We start from the raw sequence: 22,977 nt of genomic DNA on the forward strand, positions 1-22,977 counted from the left end.
TGCTTTAAAAACAAGGATCTGAATGTAGTTTCCAGTTTCCTACTGGCTTTCCTGCTAGCCAACCTTCTTCAAAAGATGAAGAAAGTTCATAACTTCCCATTGCAGAAAAACCCAGAAAATCCAATGCATCAACAGGGTGATGAGATTTATTTGTGTCCCCTAAAATGGCAAAGAAGTATCCACTCATTATTTTGCATTATTTGATTCCAGCGCATACATACATCGGTATTTTCTGTTAAATTCCAGTGGGAACTGGTGGTATGCAAGTTAGGGTCTTACACAGTGTGTGACTGACAGTCTCTGGCTGTGCACACCAGCAGTGCCATCTCTGCTGAGTGCTGTGGCCTCTGGAGGTGGCACCAGGCAGAAAGCCACACGTAGTTGCATCTTAGTGGCATCCAACAGCAGCCGACACTCCAGAACCCATCAGTCTGAGCCTGGTGTTAGTTGCACCATCAGGAGAGATGGTGCCATGCAGATTGTCCTTTTCTGTCAGCGTAGTATGACTGAGGTGAATAAATATGTGGTTTATTTCCCTTTCTTTAGATCAGAGACAGAAGACTTAGGCAGCTTGCTTCACTTACCAATTTTTTTCCTTCCATGGCAGAAATTCTTAATGGAGGTGTTAAAATCAGCAATAACCCCAAACTGTGCAACATGGACACTGTTCTCTGGAATGACATCATTGACACGAGCAAGCAGCCTCTCAAGGTGCTTGAATTTGCAAGCAACCTGTCTTCTTGTGAGTATGAACTTACCAAAAACGCTATGCACTCCCCCATTTCATAGAGAAGAACAAACGTCCCATCTTTCATGCGGTGGGTTTCAGGTCCACCAATTCCTGCATGCAGGGCCACCAAGCCCTGTTCCGGGGCAGGTCCTTTTCTTCACCGCTGGCCTAAGATGTAGTTTTTTCACCGTGGTTAGGTCCTTAACTCATAGCTTAGCAAAGTTTTGGGGAAAGCTTCTCTTGGTTTTAGACAGTACCCTACATATGTGTTCTTCAAAGACAACTCAGAATAACACGCACTTATTTGCTTTCCAGCAATCTTCTGTTTACAGTGTAAGGTTCTGGTCTAGAAAACCCGTATGGATACCCTCATGGAGTTACTGTGGGACTTGAAGCCTATTCAGTTCGAAGGCCTGAGCTGAGTGCCTTAAAACTCTGGTGTTTTGGGCTGCACGGATTACCCTTGCAAAATTGATGATAAACAAGCAGATGAATCTGATGCTTTAGATCAGCAGGGAGATGAGCGTATATTTAAAAGTTTGTGTGGCATATGCTTAGAGTGGGCTCAAGCTAATCCTTCAGCCTTTTGAGTCACTTGTTAAATCCCCAGTCATTTCATGGAAAGGAGAGTTTATTTTCATTTCTGAGCATTTCGTTTCTGGCACTATAAATTGGCAGAAAAACGTATTTTCTTTATCTTCTTCCAGTTGCGTAATTGCTTGAGAGCTAATAGCCAACTTCTGTGTTGACATATTTTTCTGTGAAGCCCTAGCATAATCAAGGAGTTGTGAACTATACAAGTCAGCACAGGAGTTTGGCTCTAAACACCACAGAAATGTTAACCTTTAACTTTTCAGCTTTAAAAAAAAAAAAATAATTCTTTGGTCCTGCACCAAATCAATCAACTGTTGGACAAGTATTGGCGTTTGTTCAGCTATTTGATGGGCAGAGTGGAGGAGGGAGAATCCCGTGTTGTTAGCAGGAAGAATCACTCTAGCAGGAAATGCCTCTTAAATGTAGTGAATTCCAGATTAATCTCCTTAGACAGCCATTTATGGTTTTAATAACGATCCCGTAATCTAAAATAAGTTGTTTCTCTTGGACTTTGCTTGTCATTAAGAGAAAGAAAAAGAAAGAAAAGAGTAATGAGGGAGGGATGGGAAAGAGCCCGACCATCCTACCGCCTCTCCGTTGATTGTCCACCTGCCGCATAGTCCTACGTCGAGGAGCATTTTTGGCAGAGGGCGGGAGGAGGGCGCGAAGCAGACAAGTTGAATTACTTTGTGGTCGGAGTAGCTGGCAGTTGCCTGCAAATCCAGTTGGGTTTGTTTTTTTTTTAGAACCACGTTGTTCAGAAACGTTGATTTACATGTGGCCTGTAGCGAGTAGCTGGCACATGCCCGGCCGCAAGCCGGCGGTGACTTGCCGCTGCATGCAAACTCCAGCAGAAGGGCCAGCCGGGCAGTAGCCGAGATTCCTGTTCCTGGGAAAAATATGCCTCTTTCATAAGCCAGACTGGCGGGGTGTTGCCCTCTCTCGCTCAGAGGTGTGGAGAACTGCACGTAGGAAACCAGAGATGAGCAAAGGATAAGGATTTAAGGTCCAGATCTCAAGATTTTTGAGCACTGGTACATAGGTGCTTTCTCCGCTGATTTATTGAGCAGGAAAGTTCAAGTCTTCGTTTTCTGTGACTCACGTGACGTTGTTGTTGTCCATGCTTATAGAATATAATACTCTGCTCTTGTGTTTTAGGTCCCAAATGCCATCCAAACTGCACAGAAGACCACTGCTGGGGCCCTGGTGAACAGAACTGCCAGACATGTAAGCCTGCAGATTAATTAAGAAATACCTTGTGTGCTGTGACATACTAAATTTCTATCTAATGAAAAACTAACCTGTCAAACGCGCATTAGTGACATGTATTTCACACTTGTCCTTCTCTGCCTCCCGCTCCGCTGGGTCTCCTGGAAGCACGCCAGGGAGGGACGTGGCCGGTTTCCCGCTCTGCAGAAGCGCAGTCGTGGGGAGTACGGCCGTGCCCGCTCCCCCCGAGTAGCTCCATTCCTGGAGGGGAAACCTCAAGGTGGTTTAACTCGGGTCTGGATTTCCCTGCAGATGTGCTGTTCCTCCAGAGGCAAAAAGCTGCAGCTGTCTCCCGCGTTGAAAGCTTTTGTCTGTCGCCCACAACTTTCTCCCATCTGCACTTGAGAACATTTATTCTTTAAGTTATTTTACCATATAAGAGACAAGGCAGTAGCTGCAGGGTAAATTGTTTGCCTTCCTGCTATTTCCCGCAGAGCCGTTCTGCAGGCCAGTTAGCGATACTTTGGATTAATTTCTACTGTTAGAAGCAACAATATAACCTGATTTTTGCTGGCTTTAATTCCTCCTTTTGGAATCCCCATAGCTTTCTCTTGTAAGCACAAAAGATGTCACCTTCACTTGGGTAATCACACTACATACTGTACTTAGAGGACCTTTGGAAGGCTCTCAGAAAATGCGTAGCTATTTTTTAATTTGCAAATGGAGATATTTGGCATTGTGAGGTTGTTCAGTTCGAGTACCTGTGCCTTACTGTAAAGTTTTGCGGGTAGGATGCTTGCCTGATATTGAGGGTGACAGAAACATCCATTTAGAAGTGCTTGAGAGCTTACAAGGCTGTATTTTTCCTAAAGTAAAGGTTGAGGAGGAAGACCATCTCAATTTGTTTCACTACTTCATTATTTCCTTTTTCTGTAATAAGTGAGGAAATGCACTGTTTCTGATTCTGTTTCGTGTAAAGTTCAGCGGAAAGACTGCTGATCTAGACGTAATGCAAATGAAAGCAACATCCTATCTTCGTTTTAACATTGCAAATAATCACCTAAACCTCAGTTTCTTGCTTGCAGGTAGCGGGTCAAAACTGTATGGTTTCTGAAGCTTAAGGAAGAAGGAACGTACAGCTTTCCTCGCTTCATTTAGTATAACCTTTAGGTTTTTTCAGTCAGCTCTGCAGTTTGGCTCTTGAGGTGAACAGTGGCTGCGCACACAGAGCCTTTCCCAGATCGGTCCCCGCAGCTGATGCTGCACAGCTGTCCCAGGGGCTCGTGAAACCTCAGGTCTCAGCCCTGCAAGCTTCCAGCATTTGCAAACTCTTGCTGGCTTCGGGAGGATGACTAGGAGTGCATAAACCAAAACTGTTTGCAGGCTCTGGCTCTCCTCTCCAGGCATTTGAGAATCTGGCCAACTGCAAATGTATCCCACATTTCCATATGTGGGAAAGTTTGGGGTGATACATATCTTTCTCCTTCAACGAACGTGGGATATTCTGTATGAAATATAAACGTTTGCTGTGATATATGTTTCCAGCAGGAAGCTCTAGTCAATAGCTATCAAAGTGACAGGCTGTTTTACTCCCCTGCTGATGCTTATGAAAAAGATGATATCAAAATGCTGTTCGTGTAGAACAATGTGCCTTTTATTCCCCTGTTTCTAGTTGAACGCAGGAGTTGCTATCAGAGAAGCTAGTGCATATTGTGGAAATAGTCTGTTTCCTTGAAAGTATATTATCTTGCGTACAGGTCCACAAGAAAAATGAAACAGTGCAGTTTGGATACAAAAGTGTGTAACAGAAAAAGATGGGAAATATGATTTATTTTTTTTTTTAAATCAGTTACATATCCTGTAGCAGGCTACATTTCCCAATAATTTTCTATTAATTAACAACCATCTGTTTCGGACTTACAGGAATTCCTGGTGATATTGTAACTCATTTGTGCCAACTGAAAAGTTGATAACAGTTACTGTAGCACGGAGCCAAAATGCTCAGGGTGCTGTAATGCAGAGGATTAGCCATCAGGTTTCTCTGAAGTCTAATGCCAGGGTCTGTGGCTCAGTAATTTTTTTGTAAAGAACAAACAATCCCATTTTGGGTTGCTGGTACAAACACATGCTAGCCATTCATTTCTGGTTTGTTTTTGTTGTTTTTTTGTTTTTTTTTTTTTTTTAATTGTACTGATTATCTTTTTCTCTGCTTTGATATTCAAATGGAGACAATTTCCCGATTCTCAACCAAGTGTTGCAGGCAGTTTTTGCTTCCCTGCAAAAAGCTGAATCGGGGCCAGTTCTTCCTCTGGATTGCTGCACTGGTGCAAACCCTGTGGGAGTTGAGTAATGAAGATAAAATTTGGCCACAGAATTGAAGCCTAAAGAAAAATAATACAATATGTGTATGAAATCAGTTTGCTGAGTGTGTCTCCCCTCTCTCTGAACATTTCAGAAATATTTTTAATGCATTGAAGGGATCCTAACACCACACCAACAATGTACGGTTTCCCGTTATAGCAGAGGGTCCTGGCAGTTCTCCTGTTGGGTTGTTTTTCCCAAAGCTAGCACCAAAAATGACAGATTTTCGCAACAAAATGGAGCCAGATCCAGTTGCTCAGCTGTAAGATGCAGTGACTCCACAGAGTTTTTCTTGGTTGAGGCATTGATGCCCCAGGGACCTGGATGCTCTTTCTAAGCAGGACATGGTTTGCTGGCTGGGCCCAGAGTGCTTAGCACCTCTCAAGTTCCAAGATAATTACTGCTGAACACAACTCTTTCTTGCCACCACCCACACCAGCTCTCACCACTCCCGAGCTTGGGCCTTATATGAGGACAGAACACGCATCCCATGGGAAAAATCTAGCAGAGATCCCGCACCAGACCTTTTCTCCATATTTCTTGGTCTTATTGCAGCAAGTACAGCTTAAACGTTCTTCATTCCTGATGTTTGTCCTTTTTTCTTGTGTCTTCCAGTAACGAAAGTCATCTGTGCCCAGCAGTGCTCTGGCCGGTGCAGGGGAAAGGTGCCCAGCGACTGCTGCCACAACCAGTGTGCTGCGGGGTGCACGGGGCCTCGGGAGAGCGACTGCCTGGTAACCATGCTACACCAACCACCATAATTGCTTAAATCCCTGGCACGGCGAGGCAGGCTTTCAGCTGCGTGTCCTCTAGTCTTCTTGCATCCGAGAAGGCCTCTGAGAGAACCTGACCTGGAGGGTGCTCCAGGGCTTCCCTGCACGGGTGGTTGGTGAGAGGGAAGAGGACATGCAATTTCATGGCATCCTTAGCTCTACTGACTCTGCCGGTGGATCATCCTAGCGCATGACAAACCAGCAGTAGTGCCTTTGAGATCCCAGTGAGCTCAAAGTTGTGGCAGAGCAGCTAAGTGTTCACTTTAGGGCGACTTCCCCACATAGGCAGGTCCGCAGATCCTCAGTTGCCACCACGATGCAGTGGTTTTCTGTGCCGGCGCAGCTTCGCCATGTGCCCTCAGTGGTAGTCAGTAATAATCTCAGTTTACCAAAGCAAGAACTTGTAAGGGGAATCAAATATGATGAATCTTCACTTTTTTTTTTTTTTTTTTTTTTTTGTGTTTCATTGTACTTCAGACATGAAATCAAAGTTTTCCTTTCTGGTTTTCACTTGCCACAAAAACGCTGTGTTTGGGGGACCCTGGGACAGAGGGGGGAGAAGGAGCAAATGGAGATTTTTTAGGGAAAAAAAAAAAATCCCATTGCTTTTCTGCAAGAGCTTCAGGGGGTTGGTGCATGCTGTGTTTTTAACTCTTCCCCATGTTTGCACTACATTTCATTCTGAATTAAGTCACACTCGAGTAATTGCTGCAGAAACCATCCCGTCTGGGTTTTGTTGTTGTTATCTGTATTCCTGGTCCCCTTATATATTGCGTGGCTGTGATGCCCTTACTGGCTCACAGAGAAGACAGTTACTCGCTCTTATCTGGAAAGCCAGGGAAGAAAAAGGGGAAAAAAGAGAGTGATTATTAATTTAATGCAGAATTCGGTTGGAAGAACCAACTTGTCCTTCATAAATGGCTGCTAAATTGTTCATCACCTGCAGCCAAACATAATGGCTTCAGTTTAATATTTAGCCAGAAAAGTCAGTAATCAGCAGGAAAGGACTTGATTTGATTTAGGTTATTAAAAAGCGGCCAAGAAAAGTACCGTTTGTCTTGATTTGGTTACTGCTTGTAGGGAAAATTCTTCTAAGGTATGCAGATTTGCTCCTGTTCCCACGTGAATCCCAGCAGCTCTCCACCAGAGTGCCAAGGTTTCTTGTTCAGAACAAGAAAACCTCACGTTCTCTCTTCTTTTTTTCAAATATTAAACTTGATTGCCCAACCTGAAGCAACCTTTTGCCTTCGACAGATGAGAGACTGGTTTGAGGCAAAACAGGACCAATTTTGTTCAGGAGCTTTGCTTCTTAGCTGGGCCTCTTCTAACTCCTGAAATTAACAGCATATTGTGCAGACGCTGTTCACTCTCAGAGTGATAAGACCTATGTTTATAGCTGATGCCCAGGCGTCCCTGGGGTTTCCATTAGAGCTAAGCACCGAACAGATGAGCCCATCAGAGTGTTTTTAAATAGCTAATGTAAAACCATTGTTGCTTTTTAAGGAGAAGGTAGTTTAATGGGTGCTGTTGTTCAATGACAGGCATGCCGCAAGTTTCGGGATGACGCTACGTGCAAGGATACGTGTCCCCCGTTGGTCCTGTATAACCCCACCACTTATCAGATGGATGTCAACCCTGATGGAAAATACAGCTTTGGAGCCACTTGTGTGAGGGAATGTCCACGTAAGTTCATTTCAGGTTGCAGCCACAGAGGAGATGGGAGGTTAGAAGGAGGTGGGATGGGACCTGTCTCATCCCGCTGCATTATGGCCAAGTGCAAGGGCACTTTCTTGTTCTCTTCAGCTTCTGTGGGAAATGGGAACAGGTGGCAAAAATGAGAGAATAGCTGGTAGAGAAGACAGCCTCTTCAAACTGTCTGCATCCATCACCATCCCTGATTTTTAACCATTTTTCTCTTGATGGGGAAAAAAAGCATCTTATGAGAATCATCAAAACAATGGCCAAACAAGTCATATGGGATCAATCCCATGGATTACCAAACATTATCAACTCTTAACTGGTTCTTAATTAGGACTGATAGAAAGTAATTGGTTCAAACACTGCCTCTCAAGGCCTGTCATCATTGCTTCCTTTACAGATACTTGCTTTTGCTTTTGTGCTATTCCATGTCCTGTTTTTTTAACCCATCCAGACTTATGTGTAAGAGAGGGTTTAGCTTGCAGAACTGATACCCCTTTCTGAGGTTGACCATTGGCTTGCCTGGCCTTTAGCCTGGAAGAGTGACTGAAGCTGAGGGATCAGAGGTGCCGTGTATTGATCCCGATTGTGGCACTGCTGCACAGCCTGACCTTGGCAATGTTGTTTGATCCTTTGGTGACTATTCCCCTCTCTGTACAATGGTGATAGCATTGTATGTCTGTCTGCCTTCAAAGGATGTTGTGAGAATTAATAATTAATGCCTGTACTTTGCTAAGTATGCCAAAAGTTCAAAACCCCATTTTCTTCCTAATATTGAAGTGCGTGTCCAGCACCCAAAACACCCCTTTCATATTTCAATGAGCTTTGTATCCTTGTTTTTTCCAGACAACTATGTGGTGACAGACCACGGCTCCTGCGTTCGCTCCTGCAATACCGACACTTATGAGGTGGAAGAAAACGGTGTTCGGAAGTGTAAAAAGTGTGACGGACTATGCAGCAAAGGTATGAAAAGCATGGAATAAACCAGTAAGGCTTTGAGATGATAGGTAACTCACTAGAAGAGGTACATGGAGTTCTGACCTTAATTAAGTGCAAATTTAACATAAATGTCCAGTGATGGTTTAAATATCTGACAAGTGGTTTGATCAGGAAACATGGCTGTGGAACATGCTCTCCAAGTGGTATACAGCACAAGTACAGCAGATAAACTGTGCATCGTGTGGATGTGTATCTTGCACATTAGCCGCCTTCTTCATTTGACCTTCCCAGTATCTCATCAAGGGGAATAAAATGAAAATGGAACAAAGAGAGAGAAGAGCATGTGCCAGTGCCTGTGTGCAGAGATGCTCAGACCAGAGCTGCATAGCTGGGCAAGCAGGAAACGTTTCTCCTGTGGTGCTTTCTGAAAAGCAAAAGTAGGCAAAAGATCCGTGAAACTCATCTTACAGTGCTAGGTTCCACCATATGGGAGTGCTTTCTGGACTAATGGCATCTCCATGTTTATTCCCTTCATGTGTTTGGGCTTTACTCTTCTGCCCCCTGACTTTTGTATCTTTCTCTTAACAGTGTGCAACGGCATCGGAATAGGTGAACTTAAAGGGATCCTCTCCATCAATGCCACAAACATTGACTCCTTCAAAAACTGCACCAAGATCAACGGGGATGTCAGCATTCTCCCAGTTGCATTTCTAGGGTGAGTTGCCCGCTGGTTGTTTAGCACTGGAAGAGAAGGGCTAGGGAGAAATTCAGGCTGAGCCGTTCTTTTCCCAATTCCTCCTTCTGTGTATTTCAGAGATGCCTTCACGAAGACCCTACCCTTGGACCCCAAGAAGTTGGATGTCTTCAAAACAGTCAAAGAAATATCAGGTCAGCAATGGGTTTTAAGCTGGGATGTTCTCTGATCGGTACTGCCAAAAACACAAAGGGAGAGGAGGGAAATTCCTTAAGTGCATGAAGAGAAATGCAAGCGAACGGTTTCTGTCTCAGAGCTACCAGGGGTCACTCTTCACAAAGGTGGTCAGCAGCGCTTCGCCAGCGTTCCGCCCACGTAACCCCTACTGCTCTCCCATCCAAGGTGTGTGGTTTGGCCAGACCATCCCTTCTGCTGAACTGTCGGCCCTAGCAAAGAGTAAAAGCAGAGGAGATCCTGAGCCACCCAAGAAGGACGTGGTGATGCAGAGGCGTGCCACTTGGGCTAAAAAAAGCCAAGTGTGTTTCTATTTGTGGAAAACCTTTCAGCAGCTCCTTAGAGAAGCGTGCTCAGTGGCTTGCGTCATCCTCACGGAGACACCCTCTCCAGCCTGAAGAGCTCTTCCTTGGGGTGAATGTGTCTCCACGAGCACAGAGCAGCCAGCAGAGCGCTCAGCCACCGTCTTGCACCAAGTATCAATTAAAAGTAATTTTGTTCAGCCCATTATAAAATGAGCGTAACATCAGAGCTGGGTCCACAGGCATCACTCCAGTTCCCCTTTTCTCTCTCTTTTACCTTCCTGGTTCCCTTCGGGGTAGCAATGACTAACCCCAGAGCTTCATACAGCAGCCTGCAATTTCCCAAATTCTCCTCCCCCTGAGCGCCTTGGCTGAGCAAGGAAATCTGCTTGTCTTAGCAAATCCACACTGAGCGGCTGTCTGTTCTGCTCCGTTTCTGCTTTCTCTTCAGTTTTCATGTTCCTCGAGGGCAGCTCACAAATGGGATGGAGCAATGTCTTTCTCCCACAGCACCGGAGCCTGCAGCCTCTCAGCCAGGGTATCTGCTGGCAAGAGCCATCATCACTGCTTGGCTCAGTGTAGCAGGATGTGCAGCTCACCGACACACTCGTCTTTTGCACTCCTAAGCCCTTGTGGTGGGCTAAGAAGTAAACTGTTTATAAAAACAGGGTTTAAAAATATCTCCCTGCTCCCTAAAATGTCATGTTTCACTTTGAGATTCTCAGATAAGCAAAGGGAAAGCACAAGCACCTTCTCCCAGCACAGGAGGAGCTCAAGGAGGAGGTTCTGCTGCCAATATTGACCATGGCTTTATTATTACTTTTTTTTTTTAATCTTCTTTTCTTCCTCTCAGGATTTTTGTTGATTCAAGCCTGGCCCGATAATGCTACTGACCTCTATGCTTTTGAAAATCTGGAGATTATACGAGGCAGAACCAAACAACAGTAAGTAAATCATGTGCCAGAGCAACGGTAAAAGAAACTCTTTTTAGAGCCGTGTTTGTCTGAGCACACCAAGGTACCAAGCAGTGAGATGCGGGTGTCCCCAAACCAATGCAAAATGGGAAGAAAGCCTGCGGGGAATCGAGCACCACCTTTGTAGCAGTAGATAATGTGCCCTGGGAGGATCAAACCTGCAACTCTGTGCTGGATGTAGAGGACTGTGCTGAGCCTGCTCGCGGACCAGGCTCTCTCCCCCACCAGCCTGGAAGCGCAAGCAGGACGGAGGGCACTCTTTGCAGGCCAGGGCGAGTTACGATGTGATAGAAGCACTTTGGGATTTGAGGCAGATGGACAGTTGGGGATGGAGACCACGGCTACCAGGCGGTGCAGACACTGACAGCACATCCAGTGCCTGCCTGGACTTACCCCCAGAGGAAGGATGGCTTGGTGGACCAGTGCAAAATAATAGCTGCTCTACCTACAACCATTGTTGGACATCATTTACTTGACAGAGCGCACATGTCCTGCCAGTTTTAGCTTAAAATGCCCATGCAAAACCAAATATGAGTATTGCGGTTGTTTCATCATAGGTATGTCATGTACCGGGCGTTAAGCTTAGAGGGCCGAGCAATGTCTTGCTTGAACAAAATTGAGTTTGCAGCAGCACGTGTTTGAAAACCAAAAGAAAAATGTGCTGAATTAAACCCTGCTTACTCTTTTGTCTGTGTTTTTTTCTTTTTCTCTGTGTCCATTTTAGTGGCCAATATTCCCTTGCTGTTGTTAACTTGAAAATACAGTCCTTGGGGCTGCGCTCCCTCAAGGAAATAAGTGACGGAGATGTTGCCATTATGAAGAACAAGAACCTCTGCTACGCTGACACCATGGACTGGCACAGCCTGTTTGCAACTCAGAGCCAGAAAACAAAGATCATACAGAACAGAAATAAAAATGATTGTGGTAAGTCAACAGTGCGTTCCTGCCCACTGTGGAAGCTCGTGCTAAAATGCAAGAGTAATTTGAGCAAGGGTTTTTTTCTCTCTGTTCCCCTGGCTGCAAAATTCATCAGTGATCCTGCTTTAATGAAGGTGCTGAGGGGAAAGTGGGATTTTTTTCCCACCAAGGATGTGGACTTCATGGTGTCCACCAGATGGGAAGGAGCTGCTTCACCACTATGGGTGTAGCAAAGCCACTTAGGTTGAAGGACACAGAAGCTAACTCCAAACACTGGACTTTTTTCAGAAGGTGAAAGCTGTTGTTCAGCCATGCTGCTGTTGACTGCAGTGGTCACCGGGCCAAAATCTAAATATTTCTCTTTGCAGAATATGATTTTTTTGTATTTCAGAAATTGATCGTAGAATCACAGAATGGTTTGGGTTGGAAGGGACCTTCAAAGGTCATCTAATCCAACCCCCTGCCATGGGCAGGGACGTCTTTCACTAGACCAGGTTGCTCAAAGCCCCATCCAACCTGACCTTGAACATATCCAGGGATGGGGCATCCATAGCTTCTCCGGACAACCTGTTCCAGTGTCTCATCACCCTTCTTGTAAAGAATTTCTTCCTTATGTCCAATCTAAATCTACTCTCAGTTTAAATCCATTGCCCCTTGTCCCGACACCACAGGCGTTGCTAAAAAGTCTCTCTCCATCTTTCTTATGTGCCACCTTTACATGTTGAAAACATCCCAATAAGGTCTCCCCAGCGCCTTCTCTTCTCTGGGCTGAACAACCCCAACTGTCTCAGCCTGGTACTGGTTTAGCTTTATTATATGACTGTTAAGCTGTCCCAGAGGAGCTCGTTCTTACTTTGACAGGCCAGAAGTCACTCTTAATTCCAGGCTTCGGCAATTAACAGAAGTGGGCATGTTCCTCTTCCACACTGCCATTCACATCCACTTTGGAACAGGTTGGAGAAACTGGCTGGTGAAGATGGAGTCACCTGCAGTGCTGTGTTTGCCCTCTCTCCTGCCTTGATGTTCATGGCTTTTTTTTCTTGCCTCTCTTTCTCTCCCAGCTGCTGCCAGGCACGTTTGTGACCCCCTGTGCTCGGACGTGGGCTGCTGGGGCCCTGGACCCTTCCACTGCTTCTCCTGCAGGTTTTTCGATCGCCAGAAGGAGTGTGTGAAACAGTGCAATATCCTGCAAGGGTAAGGTGTCCGGGGGGTGCCTGAGGTTTTGGCGGTGATTTGGGGCTTTGGGGTTTTAGAACATGTTATAGCTACGAAGAAAAGATTTCACCAACTTCGCACAGATGTTGTGTGAGCACAGCACCTAAAAAGAGGGAAAGGCTGGGAGCTGAGGTAGGTCTCCTTCCCTGTTTAGCATTGCTTAGGAGTTTGCTTCTGTCACGGTGACTGCCGTGAAAACGTAGATTCATAGAATGGTTTAGGTTGGAAGGGACCTTGAAGATCGTCGAGTTCCAACCCCCCTGCCATAGGCAGGGACACCTCCCACTAGACCAGGTTGCCCAAGGCCACGTCCAGCCTGGCCTTGAACACCTCCAGGGATGGGGCCTCAACAGCTTCTCTGGGCAACCTGTTCCAGTGCCTTACCACCCTCAAAGTGAAAAATTTCTTCCTAATATTTAATCTAAACCTGCTCTCCCCTCAAGCCTGCGAGGAGACTATCTGGAGGCCCAAGGAGTCTAAGCCTTACGCTCCCTTCCCCGAAGAAATAAGGGAGCTTAAAGCCGGGGTGAAAATCCAAGCTCTGCCTGTCGCGTCTATCACGTCGGGCAAGAGGCAGCACCGGGTGCAATCACCGGGAGCCCAGTCACCCCCGGAGCCAGGGTTTCGCTGCCCGGTAGGCTTCCGTACTGCAAAGGGACTCTCATGTTTGCTCAAACGAGCGGCTCGCCCTTGCAATTTGCAAAGTTGCAGTCTAGAGAGAATCGGAAAAGCGCTGGCAGCAGCAATTTCAACCCAAATGACTGCCTTCGGCTTCGCTCAGGCCGAGGAAAATATATCGCTGCCTGCGTGTCAGGGCTGCGGCTGAGTCTTCCATTCAGTTCAACAGGTGATGTAGGCGGGAAGGGCGTGGCAAGCAGCCAAAATTACGGGGATTTTTCAATAAATTTTTCAAAGTTCGACTTTTAAAAATCGTGAGTATTAAGCAAGTACTTGACAGGGTGCTGATGCCCCTGATGCTTGTATTTCTCTAGCAACTTGCAGTTCAGCAGCTGTCTTTTTTGTAAGTCAATTGCCTCCAGCAGCAATTATGACCTGAAGGGCAGATCTGGGCATTTTTTGTGTCAAATGATGGGTAGATTTAGTTTAATTAATAATACCATTACTTGAAGTGGAACAGCTTTATTGCTATTGAAACCATCTGCTCCCAACTTTCATATTTCAATGATTCATTGTGTGTTGTAGGGAGGGCATGAATTTAATTATCAGTGCATTGCTGTTTAACTTTGCTAATTATTATGTGGAGCCTTGGAATCACTTAAACTGTTTTTGCTGATCTCTTTGCATCACCACCATTTAAATGCCTTTGGAAATCATTACGAATATTCTGTGTCGTTAGCTTAAAAGGGAAAGTAAACTAATTCGTAGTGTGCAATCTGGAGTGCCATGTGTTTCACCGTCAACCAAATCTCCCTTACTCTTACCTCCCCCTGGTTGCCCTGAGCAACTGCTACTGGTGTAACCAGGAGGGTCCCCCTGTACCTCCTCCTGGCTCAGTACCATCACCCCGATCTAAACCGGAAAAGACACAAAAGGAGAGACGACCGCAGTTTTTCAGTCGCTAATCGGCCTGGATTTTAATTATTTCCCTTTCGTTTCCTGTTTTGCAGGGAGCCGAGAGAGTTTGAAAGGGACTCCAAGTGCCTCCCCTGCCACCCCGAGTGCCTGGTGCAAAACTCCACCATGTACAACGCAACCTGCACTGGACCGGTAAGAGCAGATTCCGCTTAGCAAGGCTGCGCCTCGGGCTGCGTATTATTTCCCGTGTTGAGATAATCCTGAGGTCTCTTCTCTGGATCAGGTGGAGATGGGGGGATCAGAGGGCAAGATCTGGGGTCAGGGGAGGAGAAACAGGAGAGGGAACCTCGGGATATTATTTCTCTTTCATGTCACCCATCATACGTGTAATCCACAGCCACAGACGTTGTGGAGGCCTTTCTTTTTTGTATTTTTTTTACCAAAGAAAAAACATAAGCCTTACTTACATATGTGACAATACAGTAATTTGGTGAACATTTCAGGAACATGTAGTTACTGAACAGCCAAGTTGGCATGAACAAATTAAATTTCCGTATTCAAAGAGAAAGAACTTTTAAAAATAGTGGATTAAAAACCAGTAACTTTTTGCCTTTTTGAAAAGCCATGATAAAATTGTGTTCAAAACTAGATATTTACTGGAAAATATTCAGGAAGCAGTTTTTACTTAAAACCATGTTCCCTCCTCTAACTAGGGTACAGTAAATACCTGTGTTAAAGTAATTGCAGGTGCAAATTATGGTCAAAGAAAGGCGATCACAACAAAACAATTGGATATTCAAGCTTGTTTAAATATTCTGAATTCATACAAAAGCTGTTTTTACAAAAGTCAATACAGTGTGTACTCTCGCTAGTCCTTCAGAGCCTTCTTCAGTTTTGTTCTCCTTTAATTTTGAGAACAGTCTTATGTGTTACGAGGTGTCCAGTTTGGCAGAGATGTAAAATGATTTCCTTTTAATCAGATCAAATTCATGTCTTAATTGTAAAACTCTAGTTCTCATTTGGTTTTGATAATTGAAAACAAATCTCCTGCTTCCATCACAGATCCTTTTCTGTGCTACTTAACCCAACTCTTTTAAACACCTCTTGCCATCCCCTGCAGCCACTGACTGTTCAACCCTTGCCCATCATCAGTCTGCAGAGTCACTGCTCAGTAATGTGAAGCATTTCCATCCTCCCTCCAAGCTTAGACCACCACGGCCTAAGGGATGTTATTAACATTATAAGCTCCTTCAGGCAGTAACCACCCCCTTGTTCCATATTTGCCCAATGTCTAGTAACCAGTCTATCATAGTAGCCCTTAGACATTCCAGTAATTAAAATAATCTTCCCATAGCATGTCTTACTATAGTCCCACCGAAACCGCCACTGTGGATCTGGTCTGGTTTTTCTTCATAGTAGAATTGGACCCAGAATTGCTGGTTTCCCTTCTTTAAAATATTTAGGGCATTCCTGGTACTGTTATAAGTAAATATAAATAATAATGAATAAAAACAGTTCTGCCAAAAATGGCCAAAGGCGATGCCTTTAAACACAATCTAAGTGCTCTTCAAAGTAAAAAAACCTCTTGGACTCCTTGGGTTGCCTCCATTATCCCCTGCTTCTCGGAAGCAGAGGAAAGAACCTGTGCTGAGAAACAGGAAAATAATGATTTGAGGTCAGTACTTCAGGGAGGTCTCAGCAGGTCCAGCTCCATCATTTTAAGTTGCATGATGGTAGATTGCACCAGGCAGCAGCCTGGCCCTCTGCTTTTGAGCTTACCCCTTATCAAGGTGTTACTAAATTATTCCCTATTTTAAATGAAAAATGCAAACTTTCCAACCAGGCAGAAGGCAGGGGGGGAAAAAAAAAGCAGCAACACTGAAACTCAAGAAAATATTAGCTTTAAATGTCAGGTACTGCCTTTTGTACAGTCCATCCTACAAGAGCAAATACTGCAAGAATATCAGGTAGCGAGGTAATAAAACTGGATGATGCTGAAAACTTCTAGCAGTTGAAGGCATTTAGATTTTTCCACTGAATTTCCTCTTGAATATGCTGATGTAAGGGCATTGTAAACAAGCTGTTTCTCTTTGCAGGGCCCTGACAATTGCATGAAGTGTGCCCATTTTATAGACGGCCCCCACTGCGTGAAATCCTGCCCGGCGGGGGTTCTGGGCGAGAATGACACCCTCGTCTGGAAATACGCCGACGCGAATGCCGTTTGCCAGCTCTGCCATCCAAACTGCACCCGGGGGTGAGTAATACCTCGGGCTGAATGGAAACAGGGTCGGGGGGAAATAGGGGAACAGCTGTTCTCGAGCTCTTTGCCTTCCTACCAGCCCCATTTCAAACCCCCGAGGAGGAGAAATAGCAGGGAGCGAGAGAGGTCAGGAGTACACAGGTAATGTAAGCACAGCGTGGCAGACTTTGTAAATAGGAGAGGTTCAGCGGCACTTCATCTTGAAGGTAAAAAAAAAGGAAAAAAATGTTTTAGGGGGTTTGAAGCAGGTTTGTTTGTTGATTTAAATAGGAAACTTCCTGGAATTTTACAGAACTCATCCACCAGTGATGTACTTTTTTTTTTTTTTTTTTTTTTTTTTTACCACCTGGCTTGGTGCTGGGTCCTCTGGTTTTGGGAGGAACATCAGTGACATCTGGTGGATGCCAGGCTCCCGGGCCCCATTGTTATTCTGCACCTTTGATTTTTTAGGAGGGAAATCACAGTGGGGTACCACAGTAATATTTTTTTTCCTTCTTTGCGTATGCTAGCACTTGGTCTGAGTTTAAAGCCTTGCTTGCCTCCTGTGTGTGGCTTTATTTATGGGTATCACAGTAAACCCAGTCTGTATGAATTATTTTTGTCCTCGTTTGGGGGCGTGCTTAAACTGCCACCCATAACAAGCTGTGAATTGAACTGTATTTAACCTGCTTGACAATAGGTGACAACTCCTCTCCTGGTTTCCAACCTGCAAAGGACACAGGATGCACAGTAAAAGGTTTTAGGGTTTGAGACTTGGTTGTTGGACCGTGATGCTTTAAGAGCAGGAAAACAGGCCATGTTTGGTGTCTTTTCCTCCACTGGCCCCTGCCCTGTACCCTGCAGGTTTGTCTGTAATACGTGTTGCAAGAGAGAAGTTATAACATACTTAGACTGACCATCATCCCACTGTATATTAGCTAATTGAACTGCCAGGTCATTAAAAAGTGGAGTGTCCGGGCCCCAACCTTCATGGAGAAAAGGAGATGAAAGGTCAAACCAGCAAGTAACAGCCCTTCTTAGTGCTTGTAATGAATTCAGTGGCCTGGTTTGCAGATGGTAGCTGTAACAGCCATGTGGGTTTGCCACGATGTACAGCGATGCCCCGTGTTTTGTCACAGTCGCAGGCAAGACTTCTCAGGGCTTCCCATCACGCACCTGAGAACAAGTGATTTCAGTTGAGAAGGGATCTTAATAACTTTGCTCTTTATTAATGACCTCTGTAGTCCCTACTGATACAAACCGGCCATGGTGTTCCAATATCCTTCTTCTAATTGGCTGCATGGAAATGCAGCTGATTACTGGAGCAGCATATTGGGTAACCACATCTGAACAAGGCTTTCCACTGTGTGGCCTCAGTAACAAGATCAAACACAAGACTGAAGTGATTGCAAACTTCGAGAACATAATCTGCCAGACATGGATGTGATGACGAGCCACATGGTAGTTCTTTGTGCACAAGCAAGTCCCCGGAGCAGACTTCATCAGAAAAGTCAATTTCTGCCTGGCTTTAGCAGTGGATGGGTGTACCACAGAAGTCTGGCAGGTGATGGGGGTAGGGTAAGGAGACCTTTTTTAAAATTAGGGGTACCCAACATATGGCTCAGTGTTATTAAGGTAGAGCATAGAGTAGTATCAATTTCATCTCTTACATGAAAGAACTGGACTAAGTTTGCCACAGTTATATTGTGGAGATGCTCAATGGACCAGTTCAAGTTGCTGCCCAAATGCAGTAGAAGAAATAGGCTGTATCCTTGAAGGGCTCAAGAGAGCTAGAAGAAGGTAGTGTTACTATTTTTGCTTTGCAGATGGGACATCTGAGGCCAATGGCATTGATAGGTAGGGAGCCAGTGTCAGAGGCATAGTCTGGGAACGTGCAGTCGGACACAGCATTGTCCCTGTGAAGGCAATCAATCAGTAATGCCACTTATTTCTCTTCACGCCTTTCCCTTGTTGTGCTGCGGGAATGAGATCTGTTCAGCAGTGGGTGGAAAACATCTGTCTCGCAAAGTTTTTGCATCCTTAGAAACCACAGTCTCAGCGATTTCTGCATGACAAGAAACAACAACTTTATTTCTGTCCCCGTCCAATTTCACAGCTAGAGCCCACAAAACCTTATCGGCGTGATTAAGTGCACTGACTTCAGTAGTCATGCAAGTAAGGGTTTCCAGGATTTGGCTCTATTTTTCTTATTTGGAGAAGCAGCCGGTAAAGAGGACTTCTCTTCCCAGCTGAGCCTTGTTGTGAATTTTGGATTTTACTTTAGGTGTGCTTACCGGTCGTGCATCACTTCCTTCGTATCGCTGTGAAGAATCTCGTCTTGTCTCATTTTCTTTTCTGAGTCATTTGTTCAGCCTTCATTAGGAAACAGAAGGGAGGTAGCTTTCTCCTGCTCAGCCCAAAAGACCCCTTCTTTCCCATTTCCCCTGTAACCTCTTGGGGATTTTGTACACCAGCTTCCTTTTGTTCTGCCTCTAGAACAGCTGAGAAAATAGGATCTGACAAAGACAGCGACGTCCCCAAAGCCCTGGAATTACCCCATTTATACCTCCAGCAACTAATGACACACACTAGCTTAATTAATCTGCTCGCCATTGAAGGATTTGGTTTTCCCTAGCCACTCTCCCAGAGTATGGGAATTAAATTCAGCCACAGCCACTGGGGTGGAAGAGCAAAGAGGAGAGAAGCCACCACTGTAATTAATAGCACTGGCTGACATGTCCTGCCTCCGCAGTCGCTACCAACATTACGTGTCTCACCAGTCTTCATGTTAAATGCCAGGGAATTTTAGGGGGAGGTGGTAAGAAAAGCATCCAGGGGGTCTGAGAGGGAACAGCACAGCACAAATGTGATGCCTTTGTCACACTCTGAAGGTCAATGAGAAAGAAACTTCTTGTAAGGCATTAAAAAGCCCAACAGTTTTCCGTTTCTTTTATGACTGTGAAGTAACTTAAGGTGTTACAGTGTGAGTTCCCTCTGAAAGGCCATAAATCATAGCAACCTGGCCATATTATATCAAATTAGGAACTATGGGTCGAGAAGCAGGTTGTTAAAAGCTTGATGGCTTTGGGAAATAAATAGCTGTGTCCGCACTGGGACAAGTAATATTTACGTAGACAGATGAAATGCTGAGTTCAGGATGCAAAAGTTTTCAGGGACTGTACACAGCACTAATTTTCCAATAACTAGAAAAGTATTTCAGAGACTTCAACTGCTGCTAGATTCTATCTCATGTATCCATAAGATGTTGAGGCAGTTCATAACACACGGTCACATTTCTCAGTTTCTGTAAGCAGAAGAAAAACAATTCAGCAATGGAAAAAGTGATTGTTTAGATTCCATAAAAGCCGGGTTACTTATGTCGGATGCCATCATAAAATTCCACATTAAGAAAGATGGTTATATTTAGTCCTGGATGGATATTTGTCATAGGCTTTGTTTCTCCGTTGACTTGTGAAATGAATCAGAAAATCACATGGGATTTGAAAAGCACAAGCTGATCTGTCATTTTCTTCCCAAACACCTTTTTACTTTATCCCACTAGACTTGATATTGATGGATTTGTGTGAGAAATATTTAAAAAAAAAAAAAAAAAAGGAAGGGGACAGATGAAAATCTACACTTCTCCTGCTTCTACTTTCTGATGTAGGGGAAATAACTGGTCAGACATTCCTCAGACTGTAGCTACTATCCCCTCAGCCAATTTTTTTTTGCTGGTAGGAAGCACATGGAGGACATGCCATCATAAAGTAGCATGGCAAACCAGAACTTTTAGGAAGAGATAATTTGAGGGACCACAGTCACATTCTGAAATAAAGTGAGGCCTTTTAATTTCACATCCTTATCGGGAGAAGGTGCACATCCTTTGATGCATTAGCGTGTAGAAATTCATATCTGAGTGGCAGAGCGCGATAGGATGAAGTCTTGGGTCCCAGATCTGTTTTCTGTGAAGCACCCGAAGAGAGAAGCCCGGTGCGAAGCAAGATACGTCTCCTGTGACCGTAAGCAAGCTGGTGGTTCTGCTCTGCACGTGCAGCCTCTCTGTGCTTAGTTACACAACTGAGCAAACAAACCAAGCCGTAGGCAGACAGGGAACGCTAACAAAGCTGGGCGCCCGGGATCCGGGAACTGGTATGCGCAGCACTTTCAGCATGTCCAGGACACCAGGATGCACATTCTTGCATGGGAGCCCAGTGAACTTACAAGACCTTCCAGATGCTGGGTCTTGGAGCACTGTGTTGGCCCAGAAACAAGTCAAATACACGAGGGAAGATCAGAATAATGAAAACAAACAAACAAACAAAAACCCAATAAAACAAGTAGTTGCTTTACCTCTTCCTCCCCCAGACCTAGATCAAGTTATGAGATAAGATCTGCAACTCCACCTGCCATTTTGAATTTTTTCTGGTTCCTCCTCTTGGCGAGAGGGAATTCAGAGCAGTTTTCCTAGCACGGGATCACTCTTTACCCCCTCCTTGACCTCCTCTGGAGTTGTTTTGGGATGATGCATTTTCTTTAAGTCAGCACAAGGAGTGAATACCACAAACTGGACTTTCCTCCTTGTGGTGCTCTGTTTTTCAGAGGTGATGTAACCCTCTCTGTAATGCTCTCCTTCCTCAGTAGACACCACAAAGACCACAATTCCCATGAAGAGCATACAACTTGTAGCCCAGCAGCACTTCGGGAATGCACGGTCTTCTCACACCCATTAGACCATCAAGTGAATGCAGTCACTGTGTTTTCATACGTGTTGTTTTTTGCATCAGGCTGCCAAAATGAATTTCAGGCATTTTAAAATCAAACAGAGGGTGAATGACTTGCTAGTAGAGATTCTGGCTCTCTGAATAACTGTCATACCTGTTTACATTACCAGTAACTTAAGATCTTAGATTCTGAAATAAAAATATGGACACATACTAACCAACTGTAGCCAAAGGGAATGCTGTCAAATCCTGTTTTCTGATGGGAGCGAGGATCTGCTACCCAAGTTTTCCATTGCAATAGAAAGTCTGGAAATTGGAATCTTTTACTTACCAGCAAAAAAAGGATTATGCAGGAGGGTCCACAGCAACGTGTTTCCATGTGGCTTTCTGCCCTTGTGCAGGGGAGACACTGCTTCTGCCCTCTTCCATGGTCAGCCCTGAGCTTCTGTGCTAATGTAGATGTCCGCGCAGAGCCAGGGAATCCAGGTCCATTTGGATTTTATGTACCTATGTCATCCCCCCATTCTACCACAGGATGGAAAGTTGTTTTAAAATATTCTTTATACTGAGTATGCAGCATAACTATGCCTCTAGAGAAAAGATTTTGGAACAAGGCCATTGACTGATATTTACTAGAGTGTTTGACTATTATAAATTCCTACCTTAATAGTTGGACTGCTCTGAAACACAAACTTTTCAATCAGTAGCACTCTTCTTAGTTGGAATTCTAGGGGTATGTATGCCAGAGCTAATATGTTTGTTACGTTCATTTGTTTTTACAGGTGCAAAGGGCCAGGTCTTGAAGGCTGTCCAAATGGGTGAGTATTTCATTTGCTACAATTAACAACAGAGCTGAAAAGAATGCATGCGTGTTTACATTTCCACGCTGGACACTGCAAGGCTGGGACTAAAGTTAAGTCTTCAGCTCTGTACAGGGAAGTGACAGATTAGAGCAGGCTCTGACCTATAAAAATGATTTAAAGAACTGAGAAATATTCCTACTGGCACGAGACTCCAAAACCTTGTTGTGCTTAGTTTGTTTGTCAAGGTGAGACCTGGAATCTGTTACTGGAGAACAAAAGGAGGAGCTGGGAAAAGAAAGGATTAAGGGCTAGTGGCAGACAGAGATATGTTTAGGAATGATATGGTTACCTGCATTACAGGGATTCATCTCAAAGACTTGGCGTTTTTTTTCCGGCCCTGTGATCTGTACATCTCCAGCCGCTCTGTGCACGGATGGATGTTCATTCTTCACACTCGATCTTACCTTTCACTGTTTGACCTCATGACTTGCTCAAAGTCATGCAACAAGCAACCAGAATTCTCTGACTAAGAGAGAGGGATTTAGTTTCTGGCCACAAAGTCATGCTATGGCAGGACAAATTCAGCCTAGAAGTATTGTTAAGAAGTGATTCTATTTAATAGTAATCCCTGGGGCAACTTAGAAAGAGCTGTGATGGATCTTAAGTACAGAACAAAAAACAACCTTGGAAAACAGGTTGAAACCCTTTTCAACTTAAATTTGAAATGACCCAGGCTCTAATAAACAGGCAGCAATCTGTACATAGAATGTGGATGGTTCACATATTACCTGGTCTCAGACATTTTGTACTTGGAGGGGAGGGCTAATGATTTGAAGTACAGCACGACCCTTAGAGCATGCCCCCCCCCCCCCCCCCCCCCAATGGTAAGACGTCAGCTTCATTGCTGGTGTCACAACTGCGTATGCCTTCTTGATATCACTTCTCCATGTGCTTCGTTTATCTGATAACACTCACATTGCCCATGGCTGGCACGTAGAGGCATCACAGATTTGATGCTGATGTGCTGCAAGGATTTG

General features: G+C 44.8%; 1 protein-coding gene across 1 annotated transcript in view; it reads left to right on the plus strand.

Annotated features, from left to right (window-relative positions):
- EGFR (epidermal growth factor receptor) overlaps positions 1-22,977 on the plus strand; it is a gene marked incomplete at its 3' end in the record, with an annotated part of 160,099 nt that overhangs the window by 117,252 nt on the left and 19,870 nt on the right. The window contains exons 4-16 of the mRNA XM_082479617.1: positions 608-742; positions 2,483-2,551; positions 5,510-5,628; positions 7,209-7,350; positions 8,212-8,328; positions 8,893-9,019; positions 9,119-9,192; positions 10,388-10,478; positions 11,233-11,432; positions 12,488-12,620; positions 14,270-14,369; positions 16,274-16,431; positions 21,920-21,955. Coding sequence (XP_082335743.1) covers positions 608-742; positions 2,483-2,551; positions 5,510-5,628; positions 7,209-7,350; positions 8,212-8,328; positions 8,893-9,019; positions 9,119-9,192; positions 10,388-10,478; positions 11,233-11,432; positions 12,488-12,620; positions 14,270-14,369; positions 16,274-16,431; positions 21,920-21,955 — 1,501 coding nt within the window. The remainder of the gene's footprint in view (positions 1-607; positions 743-2,482; positions 2,552-5,509; positions 5,629-7,208; positions 7,351-8,211; positions 8,329-8,892; positions 9,020-9,118; positions 9,193-10,387; positions 10,479-11,232; positions 11,433-12,487; positions 12,621-14,269; positions 14,370-16,273; positions 16,432-21,919; positions 21,956-22,977) is intronic.

This window comes from Vanellus vanellus (genome assembly GCF_965231255.1).
Source record: "Vanellus vanellus genome assembly, chromosome: 2".
Classification (NCBI taxonomy): Eukaryota; Metazoa; Chordata; class Aves; order Charadriiformes; family Charadriidae; genus Vanellus; species Vanellus vanellus.